Source organism: Montipora foliosa, chromosome 8 (genome assembly GCF_036669935.1).
Source record: "Montipora foliosa isolate CH-2021 chromosome 8, ASM3666993v2, whole genome shotgun sequence".
Classification (NCBI taxonomy): domain Eukaryota; kingdom Metazoa; phylum Cnidaria; class Anthozoa; order Scleractinia; family Acroporidae; genus Montipora; species Montipora foliosa.
In genome coordinates, this window is record NC_090876.1 from 42,913,091 (window position 1) to 42,940,794 (window position 27,704).

Here is a 27,704-nt window from a genome sequence, read left to right on the forward strand (position 1 = left end):
AACAAATTTTGAAAGAAAGATTTAATTTCAAAAGCCGTTTACACGAAACATAAACAGGGTTGGAAAAATATCTTGCTCTTATACTTGACTCTGGGCGGTTTGGCAAACATTCAAACAAGTTACAAAACACCCTCAATAAGGCACCCTTCTAACTCAATGATAGCACCAGAAAAATGATGAATCATTAAGACGTACCTTGGGAAGAACGAAACAGATGTGTCTAAACTTACACAATGGAAAAATGCGCTTCGACAAGAGTTATTTTCATAGAAAATGTGCCTGCATTAATTAAGGGAGTGCGAACTCTTGGTTCTTTGTGGCATTTAATGAGTACATTTTCAAATATAATCCGAGAGCTGTATGAACGATTCGTTAGGCCAAGGCTTGTTCTTGTTCTCTAATAAGAATATTTTCAAAGTCACTTGTCGTAGATTCTCTGAAGCCCGATTGCATTCGTATTCAAATATCTCGTCTAAGAAGGATTCAAATGGACGATTTTTTTAACAAGTACAATTCAATGACAGAAGACCACAACAAAGAGGGTTTGCCTGTGACCCTTTCTAGAAAGATCAATTTTAGAGGACGTTCCGGATGAAAATGAAGACCGCCATTGTTAGAGTACTTAATAAAAAACGAGCAATGACAAATAAAAGTATTTTGCCGCGTTCCGCGAACGCAACGAATCATTTCCGCACACAGTCACCTCGTGGTAGATTTAAATAATTTTACCGGGAGTATAACTTCAAAAAAAAAAAAAAAAACGACAGACAATCAAGAGTCGTAGTAGTAACCCATCTTTGGTAATTAAGACCTTTATTTCCAAAACTGGTTCTTACTACTCATGAGATCCTCAAATTGGCAAAATGCGAAAGGTCAAAAACTTAAAGACAGTTTGATTGTAAAGGCACATGACCATTTCCAACGTTTATCGCGTCAAGTAAGATTAATCATTTCGTGGAGGCAAATATTAACCCCTAGAAAACAGAGTTTGTTTAATTCCAGTCGAGAAAAATATCGAATCACCGAGAAGGTACGTACTTGTGCTTGAGCAATCAAATATTAACACCCACCGCGAAGTTAAACGGTAGGCCATCTACTGCCTCCGTCAATATCAGGAATCCGTGAAAAGAGTCGATAAAAAATCTGTAGGCCATTTTTTTAAATTGCCTCAGGGCTGTCCTCGAATAATTTAAATATGTAAACTTACGATGATGGCTGCGAGCTTCACAAGTCCATGTTGAAACTAGTAGTGTTGCCACTAGAAGCAGCAAGAGCCTTAATAAAAGTTTGTTTCCCATCTGCTTGGAAAAGAAAGAATATCTCACCGTTAATGATAATTATCACTCGCTAAAAAGACATCTGCAAATATGAAATCGACCAATCGCTATGAAGTGAAAGGGGAGATGAAATTAGAACTATCCTCTTAAGATCATTATACCGAAAATTCCTCGAAATGATTTTGAAAGATTGTAGGCGGTTGAAAGAATTTTACACTACTCCAGCGCAGGAAATCACCGAAAGACCAATTAAAGTCTAAGAATGTTACGTGAAAAACGCTTCCTTAGGAGAAAGGAAGCGATGTCAAACTGCACCTGGCCAGAATTAGCCAAGGCGTGCTTACACGACAAGCCGCATTTCGTTAGAACTATTTCTTAACATACCTTTACGTCCCAATTTTCGAACCTACAAGATAAACTTTCCACAACGGCACTGCCAAATTTTGACTAGCTTTGAAGTCCTTTGTTCGATGTAACTCATAACTAATTCAATCTCTTTGTTCTTGAGGAAAAAAGAAAAGTTCTTTGTTTCGAATAGCTGGTATCAAGGTGACGGACTGATCAAAATTGATCTTTGAAATGAAAATAAACAAGCCACGGACTGATTTGCCCAAAGTGAAACTTTAAGTTTGCAAACAAACACCAAAACAGCTTTTTAAAAATCTAATTTTACGTCAGTGAAACATCCATATTGGAGGGCCAAATTATCCAGAATGACGAATTGAAAAAATCCATTCAGAGCGACAAAAAGTGCAACAAATTTAAAATCAATTTATTATGACATCTCTTCACGTGGAAGTAAATGGCGAGTTGTATAATCTCGGTTTTGAGGGATAGCTTGAGGGACTTGACTTGGCTTTTGATTTCGTCCAAGGCTTGAGTTTTCTTTGCTTCTCGTGGGGATTAGATCCAACCTTTTTTCCGTTTCGCACTTTTTCGTGGTTGTTAACTAGCCTTGACTACTAGTCCAACGCTGTCATTACTTTGAAAAAAATTGAAAGAAACACGACAATAGTTGATCATCACCATCACTGCCACTCAACCCAGTTGACCCAGTTAAGGGTTTGATGCGCTTTTTTTAATATGACGCCTTTCTTGTTTTCAGCTTTAAGCCCATCAATTCGTTACTAAGGTGTTGACAGTTGTCATTCGGTGCTGCAACCCATCAACAATCTCGCATTCATTAAAGGTTTTCGCAAGGGCATCCATGTATCTCTTCTAAGGATCGTCAGTGCCTCTCGTTCCTTTGGAGAGCGGGATGACGAGAAGTTGTTTAGAAAGGAGATTTGCTCCCATTCTGACCAAATGACTATGACCGACATTGTAACAATGTTGTGTGACACTGTCACGACCTCGTGGTGTGCTGACGTCACAGCTGGCTTTTGTATTAAAGTAGCCTTGTTGATCCGCCATCTTGGTGTGTGTACGTGTGTTGATTGTCGTCCATATCGATATAGCTTGTTACAGACATGTAGTCATGCAGTAGCGTAGCCTCTTCCTGCAGTTCAGTCGTTAAGCTGAGTCTTTTCTGGGCTATTGCAAAGGCATCTGCGATTCTCTGCAATCCATCTTTTGAATGCGAGGAAAAAGCAACTTCATCAGCATTATGAAGATCTACAAGTCAAGCTGGAGACGTCTTGGTTTTATCGTGAAGCTGACGAAGGTCTAAGGAGGTTGCCATTGTTCCGATAGTAATAGGAGCGCGTGGAATCATAAAAAGGGCTTGGAGGAACAAACAGCGAAAATACCTGGCGCTATTAGTACCAGTGAGCTGTAGAGGAGAACGCTACTTGGCACGGCACATAGTTCGAGAAGGGTTGTATCCCTAAAATGAACTCATTAGTGCCGAAGGATCATAATTCGATCCCGACCCCAGCTCAAGGAAGCAAAACTTTGGCATGAATTAGTGACACTACAGAATCAAATCAACTCATATAAAATCGTAGGTTGGTTTTTGAGCCTGCGCTGAGAGCGGAAAACTGGAGTAATCGGAGAAAAACCCCTCGTAACAGAGTAGAGAACCAACAAAATCAACCTAAATGTGACGCCAAGTCTGGAAATCGAACCCAGGTCACATTGGTCTGAGGCGAGCGCTCTCACCACAACTGCGCCATTCCTGTCCCCCTTTGCCCCACTTACATTCTGAATTTTTAATAATAATTGATGTCTGAAACTTAAAACACTTCAATCTTCTTCGAGTTTAAAAATTTCCATTTTTAATGATCACATTATAAAGGCTGAAGCAGGATGCTTCCTAAAGCAAATCAACCTAACCTCAGCTTTCAAATCCTAAAGCCTTTCTGTCACCTTGTTCAAAAGTTTACAGACATTGTAGGTGTTTTTCCCCCCAATACAACATAACAGAAAGGCACATTACCTGGAATTAATTTCATTTCAAATTTCTTTGTTTCCAACCCTTGTGGTAGATCGAAGCACAAAGACATTTTATCTGAAAGAAACCAAGGTCTAGGGAATACTAGAACACCAAGATATCAGTATTGGTCATAGTCAAAAATAAAGCTACAATCAACGTCGAACGATGTAAAAAGACAACTACTTATATTGTGTGCAAACTACACATACTTGCTTTCTATCACCATAACTTTGCGCTCATATTACGAGTAACTCCACACCCTCATTTCCCAGCCATGTCGTCTATTCCAAATATCTGATTTAATTAACCAATAGACCTTTTTACCGATACGGTCGATACGGCGGCCATTTTGATTTCTATTGTTTCGAAAGACATTATGGGATGCTCAAGGGGCAAATTAAGATGTATTTGCCCCCTGGGCATCCCATAGTAAGTAGTTGAAACAATAGAAATCAAAATGACCGCCTTATCTGCAAAAAGGTCTATTGCAACATGACCAGTTACTTGGGGGGCTCCCATATTAAAAAACGTCCGTCCAAAGTTTCAAAAGAGTTCTTTATGTTTGTTGTTGTATTAGAAACGCATAATCCCTCCAGATGCTGTGTCTTTCGTCCATTGTAAATTCTGAACTAACTATATGAACCGTATTATCCACCTGGACGAAATTTGGCAAACGTTTTATTAAATTCATCCAGTACGACGGAAAGTTAAAAACGATAGTTCCTCCATAGAAGTCATTGTTCCTTTGTCCTTTTGTATACTAGAGGAGGCTTACAGACTGTTCACAAACCAAGGAGTTAGTTTCGAAAAAAACACTCTTTTGTTGCTTTGTATTCGAATGGCTCACGCTCGAAACGTCAGCTATGGGTAAACTTTGCTTTATCACCTGGTATCATAAACTAAATTTATCGTGAGACGCACAAAACATGTTGGCCAAAGTTCGTCTATCCTGTTCCATGCTCTCGGTGAATCTGAGCGAGCAAAAAATTGTGGTGAGCGCGAGGAAAGGTCGAGCAAAGGTCGAGCAAAGACTGGGCTAGTCTTTTGCCTCGACACAATATTGCTTGCCCCGACCCACTTAGAGCCTGGAACAGGCTAAAGTTCGTCTCAAACGGATTCCCCATCGTTAGTATGAAAACGACCAATGTTACCAGAATCTAGTTTTCTGTGCATGCGTGGTCCAAAATACCAAATCTAAAACAAAACGTTTGAAAGTACTAACAATTTTACGAGTGATAATTGAATTTTAAATCTTGACTTTAATCTAACGTCAATTCAGCCATGTCTGTGGTCCAAACTATAATCGTCCGGGGATTGAGCTCTATTACTCTTGCGCAAGGGCTTACCTCTTACGGAATATATTAAACGAGATCAAGTGACCAGCTCCTATTGGTTTGATAGCTCATTTGGCAGAGTAGTGGAGCGCAAATTGGTCATGGATTCGAGGCCCGTCCAAGCCTATATTTTTTAGGCTTTCTTCTTTAGCAACTACTTAAGTTGCTGCTAAAGTAACCACGGTGATCTCCAACTCTCGTGTTTTCTTTTGCATCGGTGAAAAAACATAGCAATTTATCACATGGGCGATGGTCAGCACTTCCGGTTTTTCAGATCAATAACCTTTTAAAGGCCTTAAGGGGGCGTTTTAGACAGTACAAGTTTGCTTACTTACTTAAAAGTACGGGGACGCTCATTGTACCTTCTAACGGGTTCAACTTGTGGATCGGTACTGTTTGGGGTGCAAAAGAATAAACAAATGGCCTCGGGCAGAGTTGTCGCGGTACCTGTCAAAGGCGATTTAAACGGTATGACTTTTGCTTTTGACTTTCACTTGCGACCAAATCCTGCCACGACGTGTAAAGACTCAGACCTATGACACCCTTACGACCGGGCGTTCACGAATAGTGTGCAGGAAAATGGTCGAATGTCACGACGTTTTGACAGTTGCATTCGAAAGTCTAGGTCGTTCTCCCACCTGAGACAAGTGCCCAGTGACGCGTTACCAATATAATCGTTAGAAACGTGTCACGATGTTAAAACAGAGAGCATGAAGTAGTTTTACATCTTTGTCACGTATTAGAGCTTTGGTGGCCGAAGTTTAATCCGATTCTTTAATGGAAAAAAAATGCCCATACTGTAAACACCAGTAGCCATGTTACAAAGAGTTTATTGCTTATGAAATGAAAAAGAGCTGATCATAATCATAATCTTTTACATTGATAATGTACAAGGGGCGAAGTTACAATCAGTAAGACATCGTGTTTAATCTCATTCCTGGGTGTCCTAGAGGGTGTATTCAAAATCCTTCCCATGAGAGAAAGGACCCTGGAAATTGTCAGCTTTTTTTTTTCTTATAACTATAGAGACTGTCAAATCAGAGGGCAAAGACAACTTTTTTGTGCTTGATTTGCTTGTGTGTACAAACGAAAATCTAAAAGTGGTCACAAATTTGGGATATTTGCTGTAATCACTGATCACTATCATGCTTTCAGTATTTATACCGTGACTACATTAGAGGCGACATTGCCATTTCGCCAAAATTTAAAAGCGACTATTCCAAGTGTGAAAATATCATTGTCATTGACTTGTCAGAAGGGAGTGTCTGAGACATCGTTAATGCCGTTTCAAGAAAATCTACGTGACATTGTGCACGACTTTGGTGGCTGCTTTGCTATTGGAGTTATCCGCTGAAAGACACGCTCAAGCAACTATCCTTGCGTGTTTAAAGTTGGTTGTTTTACCAGCGGCGCAAACTTATACACAAACAACATAGGTAGACGTAATAACTTGTAGTTAAAGCTCTAATGCTCAAGACACTTCTAACTTTGATCAAGACACAGTGACTTCTAACTTTGCGTAGACACTGACATCGCGGGTGTTCCAAAATGGCCGCCATATTAATATAGTGCTTTTAGCCCCTCTTTTAGTCAGTCATGCTCTTGTTTGCTTTTTTCTCCGAATGTGTTCTTCAGTAGATTGTCGTAGTTTGAAAGAACTCACGAAGGGCTTATTGGCAAAACAAAACAAAAACAACAACAAAAAAAACATACTGTATTTACATGGCAACCATTGTTGGAATATCGTGTATTGGCATTTCAATCGGTTTTGCTACCGGCGTAAACAAATATCTGCTTCAGCCAGCTTATGACACGTTATAATGTAGTATGTCGCGATGACACTTTAATGAACACTATTAGTAATGAAATTATCATCGGCTTTTTCTGTACAAATGTATACATGTAGTAGTAATTTGGCTTCAGATCTGTAGGTACGTTCTTTGCAGTTCAGAAAAATGGAATTCTGTTCAGATCCATTGTCGTTCTTTCAAAATCCCTTTAAATTAAGAGCATGTCGACATAAAGCTAGGGTACTAGGCGCAGAAACTTGATTATTTTCGTTTCTTTGCCGAATCACAACAGCCTGAACGTGCACATGCAGGCGAGCAGTGTGATGCGCAAGACGGTGAGCACCCATTCAAACCTGTGATTGGTTGAACCAAATGAGTGACGTGCAAAACTCGGTTGGTCGACGAACGTGTTTCCGGTGTTAACATAGCGTCATTTTCTACCGGGAGACCAAGAGCAGAGGTGCAGCAGGCCACAGTGCATGAAGGATAGCACCCACCGGGGCACGGGCTTGGACAGGTTGGAGACTCTGGAGCTTGGTCTTGATAAAGACTCTGTGGTGCTCCAACCTCCGTCGGTGGTGCCAGCGCTGCAGCTTCATGGGCAGCTTGTTGCGCAAGCTCTTCTGGCTGACAACAGTCCCGTGGACAATCATAACTACAGGAAAACTTGCAAGATTCCTTGCATGCGAAAGCCTGGGCTGGAATATTTTTGGACTGAGGGTAAGGTACATTTGGCATAAGACCAGGGTGTAGTTGAGACGGCATTCCTGGGGAAGCCGGGGCGTACCTGCCAAATGCACAGCACGCATCTGCACAGGCTGGCGCACATACCTGAAAGTAGAGATAAAGACAAGCTCAACTAAAAGCTAATAGATACTTAAAGATGTTTACAGCGTATCCGGCAGATACCATATCGTTTTGCATTCCCCACCTTTACTACAGTGATAACTTTATTCATTCCAAGCTTAAGACTGGTTTCTGTCGGAAGGCTTTTTCTTGTAGTGACTGGAGTACTATCCCTGTAAATCAAGGACTGTCTTTCTTTTAAGCGGTATATGTAGTATATTAATTTCATTCGCTGTCTGAGCCTCGATGATAGTTCAGTGGCTAGAACATTGGTCTCGTGTGAAGCCTCAAGGGTTGCATATCGCCAATTTTTTGCCAGTTAACGAGCCGTCTTTTGCTCGGACTTGTACAGGGTTAATAGAACTCTGCCCCGATACCGCAGAGGTTTTTTTTTTAAATTCCGTAGAAGCACGAACTTTTACGGCTTCCTGGCCTTTTTAACTTATTAGTTATTTCAGAAAGTTGATGCCCTTTACTTCATTTGTAAAGTTTATTCTTGTAATTAACATTAATTATTTGTGATGGGTACAATAAAAATCAGATAAGATGATGAGTTCCCTCCTTCTTAACCTACAATCCTGGTCACAAGTGTTGGGACAGTTCACGGAAGATGACTTCACAGTAAGACTCTCTTAAGACAAAGACCGCGTAAGCCCGCCCTTCCCCGTTTCCCCCTCCCCTATGTCAATGTTGATAAAAATCTTGAAAAAGAAAAACCTTGACAATAGGTTAAAAAGAGCCATGTTTCACGAATTGTTCGCCTCCAATAACTTCGTTTTTGGTCTGGTCCGGCAATTTTCGCACATCCAGAGTGTAAAGGAATATGTGGCCATTTTGGTAGAACTACTCTATCCATTGCCTCGTTAGCTCAGTAGTTAGAGCACTGGTCTCGTAAACCAGGGGTCGAGGGTTCAACTCCCTCACGAGGCTTCCAGAAGTCGTTCTGGATTCGTTTTCGGTCTGATCACAATTTTCGCACACCTAGAATGCACGGAAAAATATGTGAAGGTTTTGGTAGAATGACTCTGTCCACGGTTGCCTCGTTAGCTCAGTGGTTAGAGCACTGGTCTCGTAAACCAGGGGTCGAGGGCTCAACTCCCTCACGAGGCTTCCAGAAGTCGTTCTGGATTCGTTTTCGGTCTGATCACAATTTTCGCACACCTAGAATGCACGGAAAAATATGTGAAGGTTTTGGTAGAATGACTCTGTCCACGGTTGCCTCGTTAGCTCAGTGGTTAGAGCACTGGTCTCGTAAACCAGGGGTCGAGGGCTCAACTCCCTCACGAGGCTTCCAGAAGTCGTTCTGGATTCGTTTTCGGTCTGATCACAATTTTCGCACACCTAGAATGCACGGAAAAATATTTGAAGGTTTTGGTAGAAAGACACTGTCCACGGTTGCCTCGTTAGCTCAGTGGTTAGAGCACTGGTCTCGTAAACCAGGGGTCGAGGGTTCAACTCCCTCACGAGGCTTCCAGAAGTCGTTCTGGATTCGTTTTCGGTCTGATCACAATTTTCGCACACCTAGAATGCACGGAAAAATATGTGAAGGTTTTGGTAGAATGACTGTCCACGGTTGCCTCGTTAGCTCAGTGGTTAGAGCACTGGTCTCGTAAACCAGGGGTCGAGGGTTCAACTCCCTCACGAGGCTTCCAGAAGTCGTTCTGGATTCGTTTTCGGTCTGATCACAATTTTCGCACACCTAGAATGCACGGAAAAATATGTGAAGGTTTTGGTAGAATGACTCTGTCCACGGTTGCCTCGTTAGCTCAGTGGTTAGAGCACTGGTCTCGTAAACCAGGGGTCGAGGGCTCAACTCCCTCACGAGGCTTCCAGAAGTCGTTCTGGATTCGTTTTCGGTCTGATCACAATTTTCGCACACCTAGAATGCACGGAAAAATATGTGAAGGTTTTGGTAGAAAGACACTGTCCACGGTTGCCTCGTTAGCTCAGTGGTTAGAGCACTGGTCTCGTAAACCAGGGGTCGAGGGTTCAACTCCCTCACGAGGCTTCCAGAAGTCGTTCTGGATTCGTTTTCGGTCTGATCACAATTTTCGCACACCTAGAATGCACGGAAAAATATGTGAAGGTTTTGGTAGAATGACTCTGTCCACGGTTGCCTCGTTAGCTCAGTGGTTAGAGCACTGGTCTCGTAAACCAAGGGTCGAGGGTTCAACTCCCTCACGAGGTTTCCAGAAGTCGTTCTGGATTCGTTTTCGGTCTGATCACAATTTTTGCACACCTAGAATGCACGGAAAAATATCTGAAGGTTTTGGTAGAATGACACTGTCCACGGTTGCCTCGTTAGCTCAGTGGTTAGAGCACTGGTCTCGTAAACCAGGGGTCGAGGGTTCGACTCCCTCACGAAGCTGACAGGGGATTCCATTCGTGTTCGTTTTCGGTCTGGTCACCTTTTCCGCACATCCAGAATGTAAAGTAATATATGGGCTTTTTGGTAGAATGACACCGTTCACGGTTGCCTCGTTAGCTCAGTGGTTAGAGCACTGGTCTTGTAAACCAGGGGTCGAGGGTTCAACTCCCTCACGAGGCTTCCAAAAGTCGTTCTGGATTCGTTTTCGGTCTGATCACAATTTTCGCACACCTAGAATGCACGGAAAAATATCTGAAGGTTTTGGTAGAATGACACTGTCCACGGTTGCCTCGTTAGCTCAGTGGTTAGAGCACTGGTCTCGTAAACCAGGGGTCGAGGATTCGACTCCCTCACGAGGCTGACAGGGGATTCCATTCGTGTTCGTTTTCGGTCTGGTCACCTTTTCCGCACATCCAGAATGTAAAGTAATATATGCGGTTTTTGGTACAATGACACTGTCCACGGTTGCCTCGTTAGCTCAGTGGTTAGAGCACTGGTCTCGTAAACCAGGGGTCGAGGGTTCGACTCCCTCATGAGGCTGACAGGGGATTCCATTCGTGTTCGTTTTCGGTCTGGTCACCTTTTCCGCACATCCAGAATGTAAAGGAATGTTTCAGCGTTTCGTTAGAGCGACATGGTTAACCATTGCCTCGTTAGCTCAGTGGTTAGAGCACTGGTCTTGTAAACCAGGGGTCGAGGGTTCAACTCCCTCACGAGGCTCACAGATGATTACATTTCTCTTCCTTTTCGTTCTCGTCATTTTTTTTGCGCATCTAGAATGCAAGGAGAAATATCTGGGCGGTTTTGGTAGAACGACACCGCTCACAGTTGTCTCGTTAGCTCAGTGGTCAGAGCACTGGTCTCGTGAACCATGGGTCGAGGGTTCAACTCCGTCACGAGGCTTCCAGATAATTGCATTTGGATTCGTTTTCGCTTTGGTGACAAATTTCGCACACCTAGAATGCACTGAGAAAGATCTGACGACTTTGGTAGAATGACACCGTCCAAGGTTGCCTTGTTAGCTCAGTGGTTAGAGCACTGGTCTCGTAAACCAGGGGTCGAGGGTTCAACTCCCTCACGAGGCTCACAGTTGATTCCATTTCTCTTCCTTTTTCATTCTCGTCACGGAGAAATATTTGACGGTTTTGGTAGAATGACACCGACCACGGTTGCCTCGTTAGCTCTGTGGTTAGAGCACTGGTCTCGTAAACCAGGGATTGAGAGGTCAAATCCGTCAAAAGGCGAACGGTTGATTTCTTTCCGGTTACTTTTCGTTCTCGTCCCAAATTTCGCACAATGCTTTGAGGGATCGGTCATGACTAGTACTCTGAACAGGTAGGTTACCACGGCTAGTTATCGATGTAACATATCTCACCTTTGGACAAGGAGCTGGACAAAATCTCTGCTGTGTCTTGTAAATTTCCTTAAGATCTTTCTCTCTCTGTGCTTGCGCTGCCGCCTTAGTTTGCTCTTTTTCCTTTCTTTCCCTTTCCCTTTCATCTTTTTCCTTTCTTTGTTGCTCATCTCTCATTCTCTCGCCTTCCTTCGTGCAGCATCCTGGACCGCATGACGCAATGCATGTTTGCTTGCACTGTGGATGACATTTGGAATAATCATGCTGTAATTTAGGCTCGTCGTGTTGCTTTGCCAAAGCCTTTTCCTTGGTCTTTTGATAGTCTGCCATTCTTTGATAATGTAAGAATTTATGGCCTCGATTTCGCTCTTCCTCCGCTGAACAGCAACCACTGCCGCACGAAGGCGCACAGTCTACAAGGCAGTGAGGGTGGCAATGCTTTCCAAGTCCTGTTTTGACGGACACCTTATCGTGTTCTCGACAACATCCGGGCATACACGACGACACACAGCTCTCAAGACACATGGGATGGCAGTTGGCCTTGAAATATTCATCTGCATTGAAAAATGAAGCTTGTATAGTCAGGATACAAGTTCTAACAAGACAAGGGGAATCCATACGAGTTGTAAGCTTTGCACTTCAATCATAAGGTAACGTAACAAAAGAAGGTATTTTGATCGACGAATAACGTAGCTAGGAACTGATCTAAAAGACCGTCGTAACAGTATTTATTTTTATATACAGTGCATTTGGAGCAAGAATGCACCTTACCATAGACTTTATTCATAAATGGCGGCCAATTTATAATTCTTTTGTCGAAGTGCAAATTAGCCTACCAAGCCTCGATACCATACAGTGAATTGAAAAGAATTCTTGCTCTAAAATGAGGCTTGGTAGGCTAATTTGCACGTGGACAAAAGAATTATAAATGTGACCGCCATTTATGAATAAGGTCTATGACCAGTCTTTCACTAGGCTTGCTGCGCCTGCGACTACCTTCCCCGGTTATTAATGCTATAACCCAATAATACCAATAAGGGGCCCGGTCCCTGGTTTGTTTTTGTTGAGCATATCACAAAACCGGGAAAGATCTCATGGATATACCCACCACGGGTCCCCTAGGTTAAACTTTTATTTTACAGATTAAGTCTAAGTGCCCATTTCAGTGATTAGGTCTAAACTTTCGTTTATCTTATTGCTATAGCAATATTTAGTTCTAGAAACTGATATAGAATGGTCATTTTTTTAAAGTTATGTTTGGTGTGTATATCCATGAGATCCTTGCCACAAAACCCCTGTGATAAATAGTATCGAGGTGATTATAATAGGATGTCGTATTATAATTAGATTTAGGAGCCTATATGACTATGAGCGAACAGCTCTCATTGTAGTTAATATGGAACGGCTTTTCTACAAACCGAGTTAATTGCTGATTTTATATCAATTTTTTCCCGCGAAACCAGACCTTTCCAGCTAATCACAAGACTTGCATGATAAATTAATCTTATTTAAGAACTCTTCTAAATATAGCTTGATCTGTGAAAATGCCTTTATATATAGACCGAGTTATTGAGTTGTAGGGTCCTGGTTATGGCCCCCTGTTGGATTATAATTAATGTGATTACGATTAGCTACAGTAAACACCCGCATATAAGAACAAGTGGATTAAGAACATCAAACTGAAATTTGGACAATAAAGCATCGTATAAATAAGAACAAATTCAGCCTGATAAATAAAACATGTTCTTAATACAAAGGGAAAGGGTATTAGGATAGGGAAACAATGCAGTACAGTAACTTATATCAAAGTATTATGGTGTTCAGGACAGTTACAAACTATAAAATCTATTCCAAAATGGCATTGTATGTTAATTAAACCTCTGGTAATATATAATTTGAAGTATTTCTGAAACCAATTTTAAGAACATTTTACGAACACTTTCAGGCTGATTTCTCACTAAGCACCCCTCAAATAAGAACACGGTCAGCCTTAAACTTGAAAAAAAGTGTTCTTATATGCGGGTGTTTACTGTATCATAAAATTTAGTTAAACGATCATTATTACATCCATTTAGAAGTCAATGATGATCCTTGGAATCTGATGGGCTCTCAGCAGTGCGATTTATTCCCAAATCGCACTATTTTTTTTCTCTAAATCGCACCATTTCCCCAGCCAATGAGAAAGGAACACTAAAACAAAACAACCAATCCGATTTCAAGGCTTGTTTAAGGTAACCAATCAAATTGCAGTAAAATGAAAGACCAAGAAATCCATTGTGTGGAGAATTTTGCAAGTTTTGTTCCCAACTGGATCAATAAAATATTGGTACTGACTAAAATCCTGTATTTTAGCGATTACATAATTTGTGTCTGATTTCTAAATGGATGTAATAAAGTGGTAATTGAACTTCGTGTCGTGCAGCTCGTGCTGCGCCCTTGTTCGATTTTGAAATCACACGTATGATTTCAGACCTAATCATAACCATTACAATTTTCTCAAATTTAATTGGTGCATTAACTATTTTATTTTTCACTAATTATTGTGTGGGGTTGAAATCGGACAGTGACATTGGACAGTTGGCTGTAACAGGATACCTGAAATCGGACAATTACATCAGCCAATCATATTAAGTGCACTCAGCTTAATCCACCAATCATAAAAATTATCCCAATAACCATAGCAACAACCACTTACCCTACCAAACTGGGGATTTTCCAAAATGGACAAATTTTTAACATTTGACAATGAAAAAGGAATGCATTAATTTTGTTTTCTCGCTAATTGTAATGGTTATGATTAATTGGCCGGTAACAGGAGTTCGTGTCGTCCAATTTGGTCTGTAATCACAGTCTTGATTAAAAACAAATCGGACTCCCGCTACGCGGTCGTCCGATTTTGTTAATCAGTCGTAAGATTACAGACCAAATTGGACTCCACTTAGTCCTATTACAATTATAAATTGCCCTTCACTCAATGCAATTACCATTATTAATCGAAATTTTTTAAAACAGCAGAAAGACAATACTTCGGTTGCACAACCGAACCGTTTTGGACTCGAGTTTGGCTCAAGGCGGAACTATGTTGTCATTTTTTGCAACTGTTTGAAGGGGCTGTTTTGACGAAAGTGCTACGGTTTATGCAAGTGAACGTTAACCCGGAAATTACTTTTAAACTGCACAAATTAAACCTTCGTAACAAAACTATAACCGAGATAAAATTTGAAAAGCTGTTGGGCTGAACAGTTTCCAATTCCTATCCATTTTAATCTTCTTCAATTTTGAGCATCCCTGCCTCCTTTTCTGTTTGCTTTTTTTTCCTTCCGTGTTTTAAGTATTTTTTTTAACGATTCCCACAATTTGGTTGCCACTTCCCCTTCACTGAATCTGGCATAAGTTCTTGACACAGCCCCTCTAAGTCATTTAGATCACAGCGATAAGCGCTCGATGTTTAAAATGACTGAGAAGTAACAAGGCCTACATCAATTAGAATGGGCCTTAATCAAACGGCGGCCATGTTAAGTCCCGAGGGATTGAAAACTTTTGTTTTGCCCCACCGAAACTCGTTACGAAACATTTCAAGTCGAGGCTCAGGGTACGAAATTTGTTGTCTATGGCCAATATGGCCGCCGTGCGCGAATAAGGCCAATAGCTTACGACAAACGTACCGTTATGCCAAGATTTTTCTCTGTGCACTGCTGACACAAACGTTTCGGCAGCCGCTTTTCCTTTCCCGTCGTGTTTTAGTACTTTGTCGACACCGTGATTCTTAAGATGTTCTGTGATATCCTCGTGAAGTTTCTTATCTTTGACCCCAACGATATGAACTGCTTTATAACCAAGACTTTCCAACATTTTAGAAATCCTTTCCCAGTCCACAACTGGTGTTATCTTGTATTTGTGATTCTTGTAGGTGACTGTCTTTGATAAACTGGTCAGCGGCGTACCCTTGACCTTCAGCTTCTTTTTCGGTGCTTTCTTGACAACCTTCGACTTGACCGCTTTTGTGCTGGGCTTGGATTTGGGTTTGTCTTTAGTTTTGGCCTCTTCTTTTGCTACTTTTTTGCCTTTATCTACTTGCTTAGCATGTGTTTTCGGTTTTAAAGTCGTTGACTTTTTCCTGAGTTTATCTGCATTGAATGCAAATTTTTTCGGAGGATGCAGAACTTTGACGTATTCTAGCAGTTTTTGAGCGTCGCGGATTTTCTTATTTTCTGGAGTCAAATCGTTCTGATGAAATTTCATGATTCCTTTTGTCTGTTGTGCTAGGAGAGGCTCAATGGAGTGAAGTATTTTGATTGTGTCCGCCGGAATAACTTCCTCGCTATATCGCAGTAAGCCATTCTTTCTCGAAGATTGCGCAACTTTTGGGTTTTGAGGAGATGGCTTTATAATTACTGGTTTGGGTGGAGCTATCGCTTTAGATGCAAGAACGGCTGGATATTTCTTCACCAGTTTCTTTATGCCTTGGTTGAAGTTAATGTTTATCTGAGGTTTTGCGACAATGCGAGCCTCTAGAAGAAATTATAAAGGATAAATTACGGTAAAGAAAGTCATGAACCATATCAACAATGAATATGATGGAATGAAAGACTGATAAAAATAATGAATTGACGCACAAATGAACTGACGATCGTAGTAACCAGTCCTTCGGTCAGTCAGTCACTAATCCACCAACCCGGCCAGTCCACCAATCCAGTCCATCATTTAAAAAACTAACTTAGAGCTCATGAATGAAGGGGTAGTTTCTAAAGAAACTGTGGTGCTGCGTCGGTGGGGAAGTAGTATACAAAAATTTGGTTTTATCAACGGAGTTGATAATGTAAATTGGCCACCGTACAGAGATTCTAAATGCTGACGTTTCGAGCGTTAGCCCTTCGTCAGCGAGCGTTAGCCCTTAGAGCTCAGCCCTTAGAGCTCAGCCGTCACGATTCCTTATCAAGTGATTACTTACCACAAAGATTACAGGTCTTAGCGCAATGCTCTCGCATGGCCGTAGGTGATGTCTTGCAAACTCCAGATTTATATAGTGATTTGCAGTGCTCAATTTTATCGAGGCAAGCTGTCGAGATAAAAATCCGGATTCGACAGCCTTTAAAATTATCCTGGAGTTACCTATTTTGGCATTTTAGCATATATTGATAAACTAATTTAGTTTCTTCTTATTATTATTTATTATTATGAAATGACTTGAGGGCACTTATGCGTTGATAGAATCCTTAAGTGGGCAACGTCGGGCTATATTGTTGCCATATGGAAAGACTGAAAACTTTTTTGAATCAATGGAGACAGAAACGAAATATTATTGTCTCTATACCAGGATAGACTGTCTACAGTTCAGGACGCAGAAACTTTAAAGCACCTTTGTATAACAAAAGAGTTGCAAATACCCCACTAAAATTTATTGATTTGACAGTTTGTTTTACGTGAGTTGTTTTAGGGATGCGCCGTGGTCTAGTGGTCAGGGCGTTGGGTTTGGACGCGGTTGTCCCAGTTCAAATCCCGTCCCGTCCCGGATTCAACCCTTCCACGCTTTGTAAATAGCCAACTGGTTGCCTTCCGCAAGTTGGAGTTCTTGTTTCTTTCAGATTATGAAAGTGGGGTGCCTGTGAACTAATTTGATAGCTAAGCGCACTTCCACTGTAAACAAAACATTTACATTTTTTGACATGAATAATATCGGTGTAAGACATATTTCTTACTACTAATATATGAGTTCTCCTCAGTAGGTAACGCCCAGTTTTAACAGAAATAAACCGGTGAAATAAAGTTGACAGTACTAGCCTTTTAAATCATGTTTTGCCGTTGTACATGCCAACTATTCAATTTATGTTTTGCCTTCAAATAATCAATTTTTTTTCTCCCCCAAAAATTGAGACCTCAAAGTACCCTAAAATGTTTTACAAAGTCACAAAGATTTACCTGTCGGTATCTTTTGAAGAAGTTTCTTGCCAGTCCTTTTGATATGGTCAGCTAAAAAATGACGAAACACTTCAGCTACAAAATGGGAGCAGCCAGAATGTCTATTGTATCTAATTGACGAAATAATTACTCGAGCTTTCCAGGGGATCGCCCGAGGTTAAATTTCGGCTTCGTGTTTTTGCGTTCAGTCACAAATCTCACTCAAACTAGTAAAGTGAACGTGCGAGGTTTAAGCAAAGCGGATACGTGACATGATTGTGAAATGGTTCACTTGTAACGCCGGTCCTACCAAGCGAATAACACATAAAGAGCAAAACAGAATTAAATTCGGGTATCATGGTCACTCACCGATGTTTGATTCTAATATATGCTCAACGTCATGCTCTGCTTCCTTTACTCTACTGGCTGTAAAAGAACGAGCATGAGAGAGACATTTTATTATATAAACACCAATGAACTGAATAACAGGTGAGCTTTCGCTCGAAAATATGATATCTTCACACGTGGAAAGATCACCGTTGCTTTGGTTACATTATAAATTACGTCGTTGTTCTACGTTAGAACTACAAAAAATGTTAAAGTGAAGTGATTTGGTATTTCATTGGTGTTTATATAATAGAGCGGTTTTCGTAAAACAAATACCAAAGTAATTACTTCGACCAATCACAGCAGCTGCAAACAGGGACATGAGCCAATCCAAATTCGCAGTAATTCCGTGTAACTTGCTCAAAGCGCGGGAAAAATCGCCCGTGCAAGTCGCGATTGGTTTTGGTTTTCCTTCTCGTTGGTTGATAAACTGACGCGAGATTTTTAAACCAATCACTAAGCGTAACAATTGCAATCGCATAATTACTTTCGACAGTCATTTGGAAACTGCTCTATTCGCTGCGCTCACCTGTGAAATATTTTCCAACACTCGAAGTGAAATTTCGTATCTCCGCACTGCCATGTAATAGCATCTATACATTTCATGAATGATATAGATTGTAAATAGTTTTTAGTTTTTAGTTTTTAACGTTCGCCTGAGGAAGGCTGAATAGCCGAAACGTCATTAAATGAAGTTGGACCAGTACGAAGTTCACCCCACTGTTTTCTCTCAGTATTTGTCTATATATATATTGAAGAAAATAACGAGTAAAACTGCAAGTTCATACCTACAAACCTGTTTCGTGGTCACTTCACGTGGTCGCCCACTCATCAAAATCCCCTGAAGAGTGGGAGACCACGAAACAGGCTTGTAGGGATGAATTTGTAGTTTTGCTTGTTTTTTTCTTCAATATATACTTCGCTCTACTTCTATGTATTGAGCATTGTTTTGTGAAAATCAAGTTTCACACTTTATATAAATTGAACTTCAGAAAGTAAAATACAGGAGAGGTAGAGATCGTCGCAGTTCAGCAGCAACTTTAGCAAATGCGAAAAAAAACCCTTTTTCCTGTAGAAGTGTAGATTTTTTTCGGTTTTTCTTCGATCTCAACACGTTGGCACGCCCAGGCTAAAAATATTCCACTCTGGGTTGGGTGTCACGTGACTTTACAAGACCGAAACAATGGCGTCTTGGGTTTCGCATCATTGGTCGCCAGTGTAACCTGAATATATCTTCCAGTTTTCTAGTTAAGAAAGACTTATGCACATTAAATGATAACCAAAGTATTCAAGAATTGATAAAATGCAGCTTTGTTCAAGTATTTTACTGCAGGCGTATGAAAATAACACCATTTCGTGACCCTCTTGTGGGCATTTTTCGATTTACACTGGTCTTAAAATAGAGCCTAACTTTATTTTTGAGGCAGGGGAGGGTAAGGCACCCATATACCTCTCTATTTGACTTAGGTTTCCCCTGTGAGGGTTCAGTTCAGATGCGCGGTAAAATCAAATAGACAAAGCGAGAATGTTATTTGAGTTTAAACACAGTAAAGTTTTCAGCTAAGCAATCCGTGGTCCTTTTGCAAAGCCTTATTCAAAGACAAAGCTTTCTTTTAGTCAACTAACAGAAATACGTCTTGCAAAGGGGAAAAATAAAACGTAGAGAAATGCTCGGGAGGATTAGCAATGGCTCAGAATCCAATATGGCGGTTCTTGACGGTGCAAGTACAACAGAAGCGTGCAAGCAGAGCAGGAAATGTTCGAAGGTGGCTGGTCATAGAGGCCGATGCAACTCAGAAAAGCCCATCAATCCGTTCTGGGAGTCATCTTCAGTATTTAAATTAAATACACGTAAACGAAAACTGATCGACGAGGAGAAACAATCGTACGAACAACACGAGGCAAAGAGGGAAATGCTGGATGAGCGAGAAGAAACACTCAAGACAACCGAACTGGCGATTCATACCAAGTTGCGCGAGAAAGGTAAAACTCATTACCTATGGATAATTTCATATCATGTCATATCATTTGATTACAAGGCAAGACAAGATTTTATTTTTAACTTATACATCAGCTTTGTACTTTATTGATAAGAAAATTAAAAAGACAACTTTCAAGCTTGATCTTGACAACAAAAAGGAAAATATGCATAATTTGAGTACTCCTGAGTTTGCATCATTAAAATAGCCTGAGCTAATCGAGTAAGAGTGTTCTGATTTATCATTCTGCTGAACTTACAGTGTGTACTTGTAACACAGGAAAAAATAACAGATTCCCATTTTTGGCTATTTTAGGGTATTCAAAGAATACCAACAAAAATCCCAAATTTGGAAGAGTGAGGCAAGTCCCAATCAGGGAACTTGGTTGGGAATTCCCTGGTTGGGACTTGTCTCACTTTGCCAAATTTGGGATTTTTATTGGTATTCTTCAAAATACCCTAAAATATCCAAAAATGGGAATCTGTTATTTTTTCCTGTGTAAGTGTGTAACAATATTAATAATATGTGCAGTTAATAATATTAATTTCTGTATCTGTAGAGAAAGAGTTATGTGGTCTACATGATAACTTTGAAGAAATCAAAACCTTGGCTGAATCAACAAAGAAGGAATTATCTGTTGTTACTCAGCAGAATGAACACCTTAAGTCCATGATTTCATCCCTTGGTTTGGATTGCAAGCAATTTACAAAGTCAAAACGAGAGCAAAATAGCACGTCGCCAGCTACTAAATGTACCACAAGGTTCCGCAGACGGAAAGAGACAGAGAAAGCCCTAATGTTTATCCATGGTGGGAAATTAGGTTCACATTATGGAGCATGGGATTACATTGTTGCTAATGCTCCTAAAGAACTGGTTGGTGATTTTATCACTAGCTATAAAAGAGGAAAGTATATTCAGGAAGTGTTTGAAAAGGCAATGAAAGAGCACCAAGCAGCTCCGGAAACCTTGAACCAAGCAATAGCTTGTAAATATCAAAACTTTCTCTCCCGAAGGAAATTCAATCTAGTGTGCAAAACTCAGAGCTCATATTTTAATGCTGAGTCAGAGGTATGGGTTCCAAGGAATGTCAAGTGTGTGGGGTTAGATTTGAGAGTTCCACGACTTGCATCCCATGATGCTGTAGAAAAGTTTGTCAAGGGATTAAACATTGGCATGGTCAGTCAAATCCCAAATGCTCCTGGAGTATCAAGGACAGTCACTGGACTTGTGTTCATGATATTAGATTTACATCTGAGAGTGCCACATCTCACTAAGAAGCTTGTTTGGTTCAACGACTTGGAGAACCATTTCGTATTTCAATTCTCAGATGATGGCGCCCCTGAAACCAGCCAAATGACAATGTCAATAGGGAGTTTAACAATGTGGAACTTGGGCAAGAGAGTTCGAAGTGCTGACTTCCAATACCTTTTGCACTGTGTAAGTTTGGGAGAGAAGCATGAAGTATTGGAAGATTTATGGAAACAGCACACTAATGAGATGGCCTTGCTAGAGGGGAACATGATCACTGTGTGTGGCAAGCAGTGCACAGTAGAGTTCCAACCAAGCGCTGACATGTGTTGGCAAAGTTGGGCGAACAATGAAATCAATCAGGCTGCTACTTACCCATCTCCGTATGCAAATGTACACAAGGGATCATTCTGTACCATGGGGGGATCAATTGGGTACTCACCATCCAATACTTGGAAACCTTACAGCAATGCTGATCGATCAGAGCACACAAAAATGATTGCCAAGTTTATGTCAACCCTTGATAGCTCTCTTCCAGAAAAGAACAAGCATGAGAGGAAGCTGGCATACATGGCAGAGAATGGTATTAGACAACTTGGTTCACCTCGCATTGGACAGTTTGCCGACAGACAAAGACCCGAGCCCCTCCACTGTGAGATAAATGCTTGGCAGCAAATCTTGTCAATCATTTATTTGGAATTTGTCAAGAAGGATATGTTTGATGTCTTTGTTAGAGTGTTAAGTAATCCCACAACAAAGCCTGCATCTGCAAATGGTACAAGTGGCACAGCGAGAGAGAGGCTTCCATCCACTACTGGAGGTGAGGCAGAGTCTGTGTACAATGGAAGTTCTGCAAAGCCTGTGACTGCAAATAGCACAGGTGGCACAAACAATGAACATCCATTGTTGGGTTGTGGATTGTCTTATTTAGTGCCTTTGATCAAGGAGCACTACGCAGATGAAAAAAAGAGGCACAACAAAATCCCAACAAGGCTTATTGGAGCTCAAGCTATAGCACTTGCAAGATATGCATACCGGTTAATTGACAGTTTGCATTCTTCTGATGAGTCACCAGTACAGCGTGTAACAAGATTGGCACTTGGTAGAATAGTGCTACATTTAAGAGAAGCATGTTCCATTTTCAACAAAGTATCAACAACACAAGCAGATTTACAAGACCTTGATGAGAATTGCAAACTCTATTTCAATTTGATGTGCCTGTTTTTTCCAACCCATGTAAATATCACTTCTTGGACAGTTGCTTATGCAATTCCATACCATGCCTTCAAGCTGTATGAGAAGTATAAGGTTGGCTATGGAATAATTTCCCAGCAAGGAAAGGAAGCAAAGCATTGTGGTGTTAAGAATGACTTAGCATTAAGCAACAGAAGTATGAGTCAGGATACTTCTGGTAAATGGTGGCAAGTCACGAGGGCAAACTATGTTCGAAGCTTTTACCTCCCTGAGCATCAACCAATGCCAAACACTTACAAGTCGCACTTTCAATCTCGTGTACCACCCCATTGTCAATCAACTCAAGTTTGTAATTGTGGGAGAGCTAAAGCTGAAGAGTCAGAATACTGTGAAACTTGCCTTGAGTGTGATGAAATTGTCAAGTCTGCAGAAAGTGAAAAGCTTTCAGAAGGCTTGACTAAATTGCTTAAACCCCTGTTGTGCACATACTGTGGTGAGCGTTTTGCAGATGAAAGTATATTGGAAACACATGTTTCAACTCACAGCCGAGTCACAGTTTGCAGCAACAGGAACCCCAAGGACATGACGGTGGCGGAACTTAAAATTGAACTGAAGAAACTGAATGTCAGTACAGTTGGAACAAAAGACATTTTGATCAAGAGACTTGAGATGAAAATTGCTGGGGGTTGCTAAGTGACATGAAATGCTACTGTGCCAATTATTGTTAGTGCTTTCATTTTGAACTTGGGCTTGTTGGTTCACATAAGCTCATTTCAGCTCTATTAACACAGGAAAACACTAATTTTTGTCTTAGAAATGTTTCCCTGTGATATGATTTGTATAATTGTTCTGTACAAAATATATAGAGGATATTACATGACTGCGCGGAGATATGAAATTTCTCTTTGAGTGTTGAAGGATATTTCAAGAGTGAGCTCAGCGAACGAGTGAAAGATTTTTCAACAATCGAAGAGAAATTTCGTATCTCCAAGCGGCCATGTAATATTATTGTGTAAACACCAATGAAATACTAAATCATTTCAAAAAATGCATTGAAAGGTGAGATTTTCACATGTAACCATAGCAACAGTGATCTTTTCAAGTGTGAAGATATCATGTTTTCACGTGAAAGCTCACTTGGTATTTCATTGGTGTTTATATAAAAAAAAAAATATTCTGAGACAAGGAAATATTACAAGAACATTTATTTCAGTGTTTACATAAAATAACATCCATATACCTAGTCTGGTATAATTAAATCTTGTAGCAGTGAACACTTCACAAACTGAAGAAAGTAACTATTTCTTGTTTGTATGTTAAATGTGGTTTATAAAATTATTATGTACTAACCCTGGAAACAACAATCCATTATTATGATTCAGTTTGAAAAAAAAAATGAGAATATTATGTGACAGATTTTTAACAGACAAATTTTAAGGGGAAGTTTTGGAGTTACTGTGAATAAGTTTCAGCCTGGAATTTAAACATGAGTTAGCCCCTGCCTACAGTGCTAACAACAAAATTACTGTAAAAATTAACAAAAAAATTTTCGCTATTTTGTGAAATTAACATTAAACTGTTTTGGTCAGTTTATATCAAATGCCTTTATTTTTTGCATAAAACCTGCAACAATTTTTTGAAGAAGTAAGGCCACTTACTGCTGGAAATTAGCCATGATTTGACAAAATAAGCAAAATACAAAGAAAAAGTGAAGATCGTTATGTATACATAAAAACCCAATGAGATGCTGATGGAAAGTTACTCCAAATTAAACTTCTTGCAATAAGGGATAAACTGTCTCATATTCTACAAAGCTGCTTATTAAATAAGGTACTGCTAGCATTTCAAAAAAATGAAAATACCTACTGTATGACAGCCCCCTTACATTAATTTACTAGGTATTGAGTATTTTACCCATTAATGACTAGCCACAAATGTCATTCAGACATCAAAAGTACTGGTAATCCAAAAATCATTTCAAATACAAAGAAATAGAATCTCAAAAGTATTTTTGTCTTAACATATTCCCCAACTCTCATCACTTTTCTAATGGTCCATCTGTTTGGTGTTTGTTTCTTCAAATATTGGCTTCAATAATGCATACTGGTGCTATCCATAAGATTTTGCAGTGAAGAGGAATGTTATTTGATGAAATAGTCTAGCTTAAGTCATGTTTATTGTCATCCAGCTCTTAATACAATACTGAATGAAACACTTTAGCCTACAGTTCAACCATTCATTAGTGCTTGAAGGCTTGAATCCACTACAAAGTGTTCAGCTGTGTATCTTTGGATAAAGAATGTCACTGTGACACGCTGTGTCTTCATAGCATAGTTCATGCAGAATGGAGTTGACTCTGTCACAACAATTGCAGACCTGCCATTGTACACAGACTCAGTCTTACCTCCAGCCTTGGATGGAACCCTTTGAAAGTGCCTTTGGACAAAGAAAGTTTCTCCTGAGAAACGAGATGGCGAGAATAACTTCCTAACAGAGTCCATCTTGGTCAATGTCAGGACATGTTTTAAGCCATCAAACCGAGTGTGCACCTCTCCAGAATATCCCCGAACCAGAACCAGTAGGTGTCGAAACACTGTCCAAGGGATAAAGAAACTAACTGGATTCACTAACCCAGTTACTTTAGACCTAGATAGCTTGCATTTCATTGATTTCCCAATTTCTTGTAGGTATGAATCGATCATAGGGCCTACCAATTCAAGCTTGTTTCCAACAACTTCTTCTAGTTGTGCGTCCATATTTAACATGCCATAATTTGGTTTTCTTTTCGTTTTTCGAACGGCTTTTATCCACTGCCTTTCCACAGTAAACTTCATTTGTACTGATGAAACATTCCAGAATTTTTCGCCACGTTCTGTATCATCAGAGGCCCCTAAATCCAAGCCATTAAAACAAATTCCCTCCGCCATATTTATTTAATCCTCCCACAACGACTATTTTTTTAATGAGCACCGCTGCCAGTTACGAGCCCGCACGAGTGGAAGATTTTTGGCACGAAAAAGCCAACGTGCAAATAAAGTTGCTGCTTAACTGCGATGATACTTAACTCTCATGTACATTACACATTAGACAAATCGAGAAAAACAGCTCCCAATAGACCACTTTCGATATATTAAAATTCAGTCTAAAACAAAAGACATCATCCCGAGGCTCTGGAGAATAAATATAAGGTTTGTAAAAGTTTATTCCCCAGAGCCTCGACATGATGCCTTTTGTTTTTGATTTAATTGGCCTATTAGATGCACGCGGCTTTAAATAAGCGTCACGAAGTGTCCCCTTGCTCTTCTCAACTTTAACGTCATTCTTGTCTCGGATTACAGACAAAGTCGCAAAGTGTCCCCTGAAAATGCTGCTCCCAAGTAAAGATAAACAAACAAAAAAAAAAAACGCTAACCTTTACTCTTACTTATTGTTGGTAATAGATAGCAAAGTCTTAGACTGAAAGGGACACTTCGTGTTGGATGTCAAAATTGGTCGTGCATCTAATTAGATTCTCGCATTTCTGGACATAATTCGTATAAGTGACTGAAGCAACTCACCGATGCTTTCGTCGACCAATTTGTTGATGATTTTCTGGGCTGCCACCCATTCCTTCCCTAAAATCAATGTTTCGTGGTTAAGAAAATTTGAGACAGGTCACCTTGTGCCGAGTGAAAATTCTTCCAATTAAAATTTTACAGGAATAGTGTGGCAGGTCACCCCTACTATAGCGCAATCTTTCCAGACGTCATTGGCTTTAACGAATCTTACATCCAACAAGCACAAGCGGAGTAACTACCCATACTTCACGTTAAAAGTTAGTGAAGGTTTAAATTTCACATACACCGTTACCTTTACCTTTAGATGTGATGTCCGTGTTCATATTCTCGATTTTGTGAGCAAAGACAGAGAAATCTGTGCACAGATTGAAACTGTCGGATAGTGACTTACGTCACCGGATACAGTTATATCCGGCGTTTGAATGACTGGGGCCTGGGGCCTGTTTCTCTAAAGTCCCGATAACTTCTTGGGCCCGAAAAGCCAGTCGTCAAACTACAATCTGCTTAATTTGAAAAGCTAATCCTTTAACATGTTTCTTGATGTAAGAAAAACAAAGAGGATTGCGAAGTTTGATGGCTTAGAACCTCGGCGTTGCGAAGATATAAAGGGGATTGTGGCACCGGAAATAGGCCCAAAAAGTTTCGGGACCTTTGAGGAACAGGCTACTGGACATCAAGCTGGGATACTTGGAAATCACGCTTCCCGATACAAACATTTTTAGCTTGGCAACATAATCGAAATCCAGGGAGCAAATCAGAGCCCTAGAAACGCCACGATTTTGCAGGCCTTTGGCCTGCCGAAAGTGATGTTTTCGGAGCCTGACAGAGCTGTTTGCAATGGTCATAAAACCAAACTTCAAAGATAATAATAATCTGGCCAATGAAATCAAACACAGAATGGGAGCAATTAAATTACGCTATATAAGAGCAGAATTCCAAATTTGAATTAGCCGCTTTGTTAACTGAACCACTTTGAAGAAAACCTTTCCTCGTAACGTAATCGGAATGCGATGTCATATATGCCGCATGCGAAAGTCTAACTCTTAAAACCGAGATCCTCTAACAACCAAGAAGTCAGTTGGTAACGAATATTATATTTGTACTCTCTATTGTCGGAGATAAGAGGAGCCCATTCAAATGTGCCAGAAACCCGCTGTTATTTCGGGTGCAGACATAACAAGATTTTGTGCGATTTAGCCGCTTAGTAAATTTTCGTCTTAAATAAAACGAATTATCATCAGCTGAAAGAGATTTACAGCTGAGTTATGGTCAAAAATTCAATTTAACCATCCTTGACATCAAAACCTGGTTTACTCATAAACAGATCAAGAATAGAAACTTGATGATACTATATTTTTACATGAATATTAATAACCACAATTTAAGCCAAATCGTGTTAGAAGTACCCTTTGAATTTCGCTACAAGGTGGAGTCACAGATCTTGTTGAAAAGATATCAGAAAGCCGCTAAAGTAGTTAAAAAGACTCACCTTTTATGTTAAATCGTTTTTCTACTCTTTGGGTGATACCTTCTCCACAAAGGCAGATCCGCGTTAAGTAACATAGAGTGAGTGAAACTACTAAACCACTTCGAAATTTCATAATAGTTGAACAATTCTTCGGCAGAAATCTGGAAATTGAGATAGATTATGGAAAATGGATATCTGGATTACAGAATCATGGCAAAGTTGCCGGCATAAACCTGCTTTAAAAGTGGCCCAATATCTCACTCGACTTCAACGCGGACGGAAGCTCCTATTGCCTTGATAAAGTATGAATAAATTACAAGAAAAAATTAATCAAGCGAAATAAACAAAGTCCAAAAATCATCACAAGTGACATTTGTTCTTAGTTCGCAGGAAGTAACTCCAAAATTCACTTAAGATCAACAGATTATATTCTTTATAGAATTTTTCAACAAGAAATTCAATTGTTGAGCGTGTGCTGATAAGTACATCCAAATATAATTGTGAACCGTGTGTCACAAGCAATGGTGCAGGTAGTTTTAAAAGCCTTAAACTTAGAAATTAATTTCAAAAGCGTTTTAACAAGGACAAGGACGGAAATGACATGTCAAAGTTTTATTCTATATAAAATGC

The 27,704-nt window shown here is 40.1% G+C and overlaps 3 protein-coding genes and 14 non-coding genes across 18 annotated transcripts in view; 15 read left to right on the plus strand and 2 right to left on the minus strand.

Annotated features, from left to right (window-relative positions):
• LOC138012900 (uncharacterized) overlaps nucleotides 1-1,766 on the minus strand; it is a 12,291-nt gene extending 10,525 nt beyond the window's left edge. The window contains exons 1-2 of one of the 2 annotated variants that reach the window (XM_068859837.1): nucleotides 1,662-1,766; nucleotides 1,208-1,298 (exon numbers count right to left, since the gene is read on the minus strand). In XM_068859837.1, the coding sequence (XP_068715938.1) occupies nucleotides 1,208-1,298 (91 nt within the window). In that variant the 5' untranslated portion in view covers nucleotides 1,662-1,766. The remainder of the gene's footprint in view (nucleotides 1-1,207; nucleotides 1,299-1,661) is intronic. The other variant, XM_068859838.1, reaches the window with a different exon arrangement.
• Nucleotides 1,767-5,790: 4,024 nt separating this feature from the next.
• LOC137967772 (uncharacterized) lies at nucleotides 5,791-27,380 on the minus strand. The gene is made up of 8 exons (XM_068814340.1): nucleotides 27,096-27,380; nucleotides 25,607-25,663; nucleotides 17,611-17,667; nucleotides 17,263-17,313; nucleotides 16,295-16,402; nucleotides 15,009-15,854; nucleotides 11,365-11,897; nucleotides 5,791-7,606 (listed from the first exon to the last, which is right to left on the minus strand). The coding sequence occupies exons 1-8, from the start codon at nucleotides 27,205-27,207 to the stop codon at nucleotides 7,037-7,039; spliced, it is 2,334 nt and encodes a 777-aa protein (XP_068670441.1). The 5' UTR covers nucleotides 27,208-27,380; the 3' UTR covers nucleotides 5,791-7,036.
• On the plus strand, nucleotides 8,479-8,551 carry Trnat-cgu (transfer RNA threonine (anticodon CGU)). Its single transcript has one exon. It is a non-coding gene; the product is annotated as a tRNA-Thr (tRNA).
• Nucleotides 8,659-8,731, plus strand: Trnat-cgu (transfer RNA threonine (anticodon CGU)). The gene has a single exon. It is a non-coding gene; the product is annotated as a tRNA-Thr (tRNA).
• On the plus strand, nucleotides 8,839-8,911 carry Trnat-cgu (transfer RNA threonine (anticodon CGU)). The gene has a single exon. It is a non-coding gene; the product is annotated as a tRNA-Thr (tRNA).
• Trnat-cgu (transfer RNA threonine (anticodon CGU)) lies at nucleotides 9,019-9,091 on the plus strand. Its single transcript has one exon. It is a non-coding gene; the product is annotated as a tRNA-Thr (tRNA).
• On the plus strand, nucleotides 9,197-9,269 carry Trnat-cgu (transfer RNA threonine (anticodon CGU)). The gene has a single exon. It is a non-coding gene; the product is annotated as a tRNA-Thr (tRNA).
• Trnat-cgu (transfer RNA threonine (anticodon CGU)) lies at nucleotides 9,377-9,449 on the plus strand. Its single transcript has one exon. It is a non-coding gene; the product is annotated as a tRNA-Thr (tRNA).
• Trnat-cgu (transfer RNA threonine (anticodon CGU)) lies at nucleotides 9,557-9,629 on the plus strand. Its single transcript has one exon. It is a non-coding gene; the product is annotated as a tRNA-Thr (tRNA).
• On the plus strand, nucleotides 9,737-9,809 carry Trnat-cgu (transfer RNA threonine (anticodon CGU)). Its single transcript has one exon. It is a non-coding gene; the product is annotated as a tRNA-Thr (tRNA).
• On the plus strand, nucleotides 9,917-9,989 carry Trnat-cgu (transfer RNA threonine (anticodon CGU)). Its single transcript has one exon. It is a non-coding gene; the product is annotated as a tRNA-Thr (tRNA).
• Trnat-ugu (transfer RNA threonine (anticodon UGU)) lies at nucleotides 10,097-10,169 on the plus strand. The gene has a single exon. It is a non-coding gene; the product is annotated as a tRNA-Thr (tRNA).
• Nucleotides 10,277-10,349, plus strand: Trnat-cgu (transfer RNA threonine (anticodon CGU)). The gene has a single exon. It is a non-coding gene; the product is annotated as a tRNA-Thr (tRNA).
• Trnat-cgu (transfer RNA threonine (anticodon CGU)) lies at nucleotides 10,457-10,529 on the plus strand. The gene has a single exon. It is a non-coding gene; the product is annotated as a tRNA-Thr (tRNA).
• Trnat-ugu (transfer RNA threonine (anticodon UGU)) lies at nucleotides 10,637-10,709 on the plus strand. The gene has a single exon. It is a non-coding gene; the product is annotated as a tRNA-Thr (tRNA).
• On the plus strand, nucleotides 11,002-11,074 carry Trnat-cgu (transfer RNA threonine (anticodon CGU)). The gene has a single exon. It is a non-coding gene; the product is annotated as a tRNA-Thr (tRNA).
• On the plus strand, nucleotides 19,166-24,997 carry LOC137967771 (uncharacterized). The gene is made up of 2 exons (XM_068814339.1): nucleotides 19,166-19,611; nucleotides 20,167-24,997. Exons 1-2 carry the CDS (start codon nucleotides 19,296-19,298, stop codon nucleotides 22,740-22,742), a joined length of 2,892 nt encoding a protein of 963 aa, XP_068670440.1. The 5' UTR covers nucleotides 19,166-19,295; the 3' UTR covers nucleotides 22,743-24,997.
• Nucleotides 27,381-27,704: the final 324 nt, after the last annotated feature.

Excerpts from the sequence above, each read along its gene's own strand:
- LOC137967771 (XM_068814339.1), top strand. The coding sequence starts at position 19,296 with ATGCTCGGGAGGATTAGCAATGGCTCAGAATCCAATATGGCGGTTCTT. Across the intron at positions 19,612-20,166 it reads TACCAAGTTGCGCGAGAAAG|AGAAAGAGTTATGTGGTCTA; the intron begins GTAAAACTCATT and ends CTGTATCTGTAG.
- LOC137967772 (XM_068814340.1), bottom strand. The coding sequence starts at position 27,207 with ATGAAATTTCGAAGTGGTTTAGTAGTTTCACTCACTCTATGTTACTTA. Across the intron at positions 25,664-27,095 it reads AAAACGATTTAACATAAAAG|GGAAGGAATGGGTGGCAGCC; the intron begins GTGAGTCTTTTT and ends CATTGATTTTAG. Across the intron at positions 15,855-16,294 it reads TAAGACCTGTAATCTTTGTG|AGGCTCGCATTGTCGCAAAA; the intron begins GTAAGTAATCAC and ends AATTTCTTCTAG.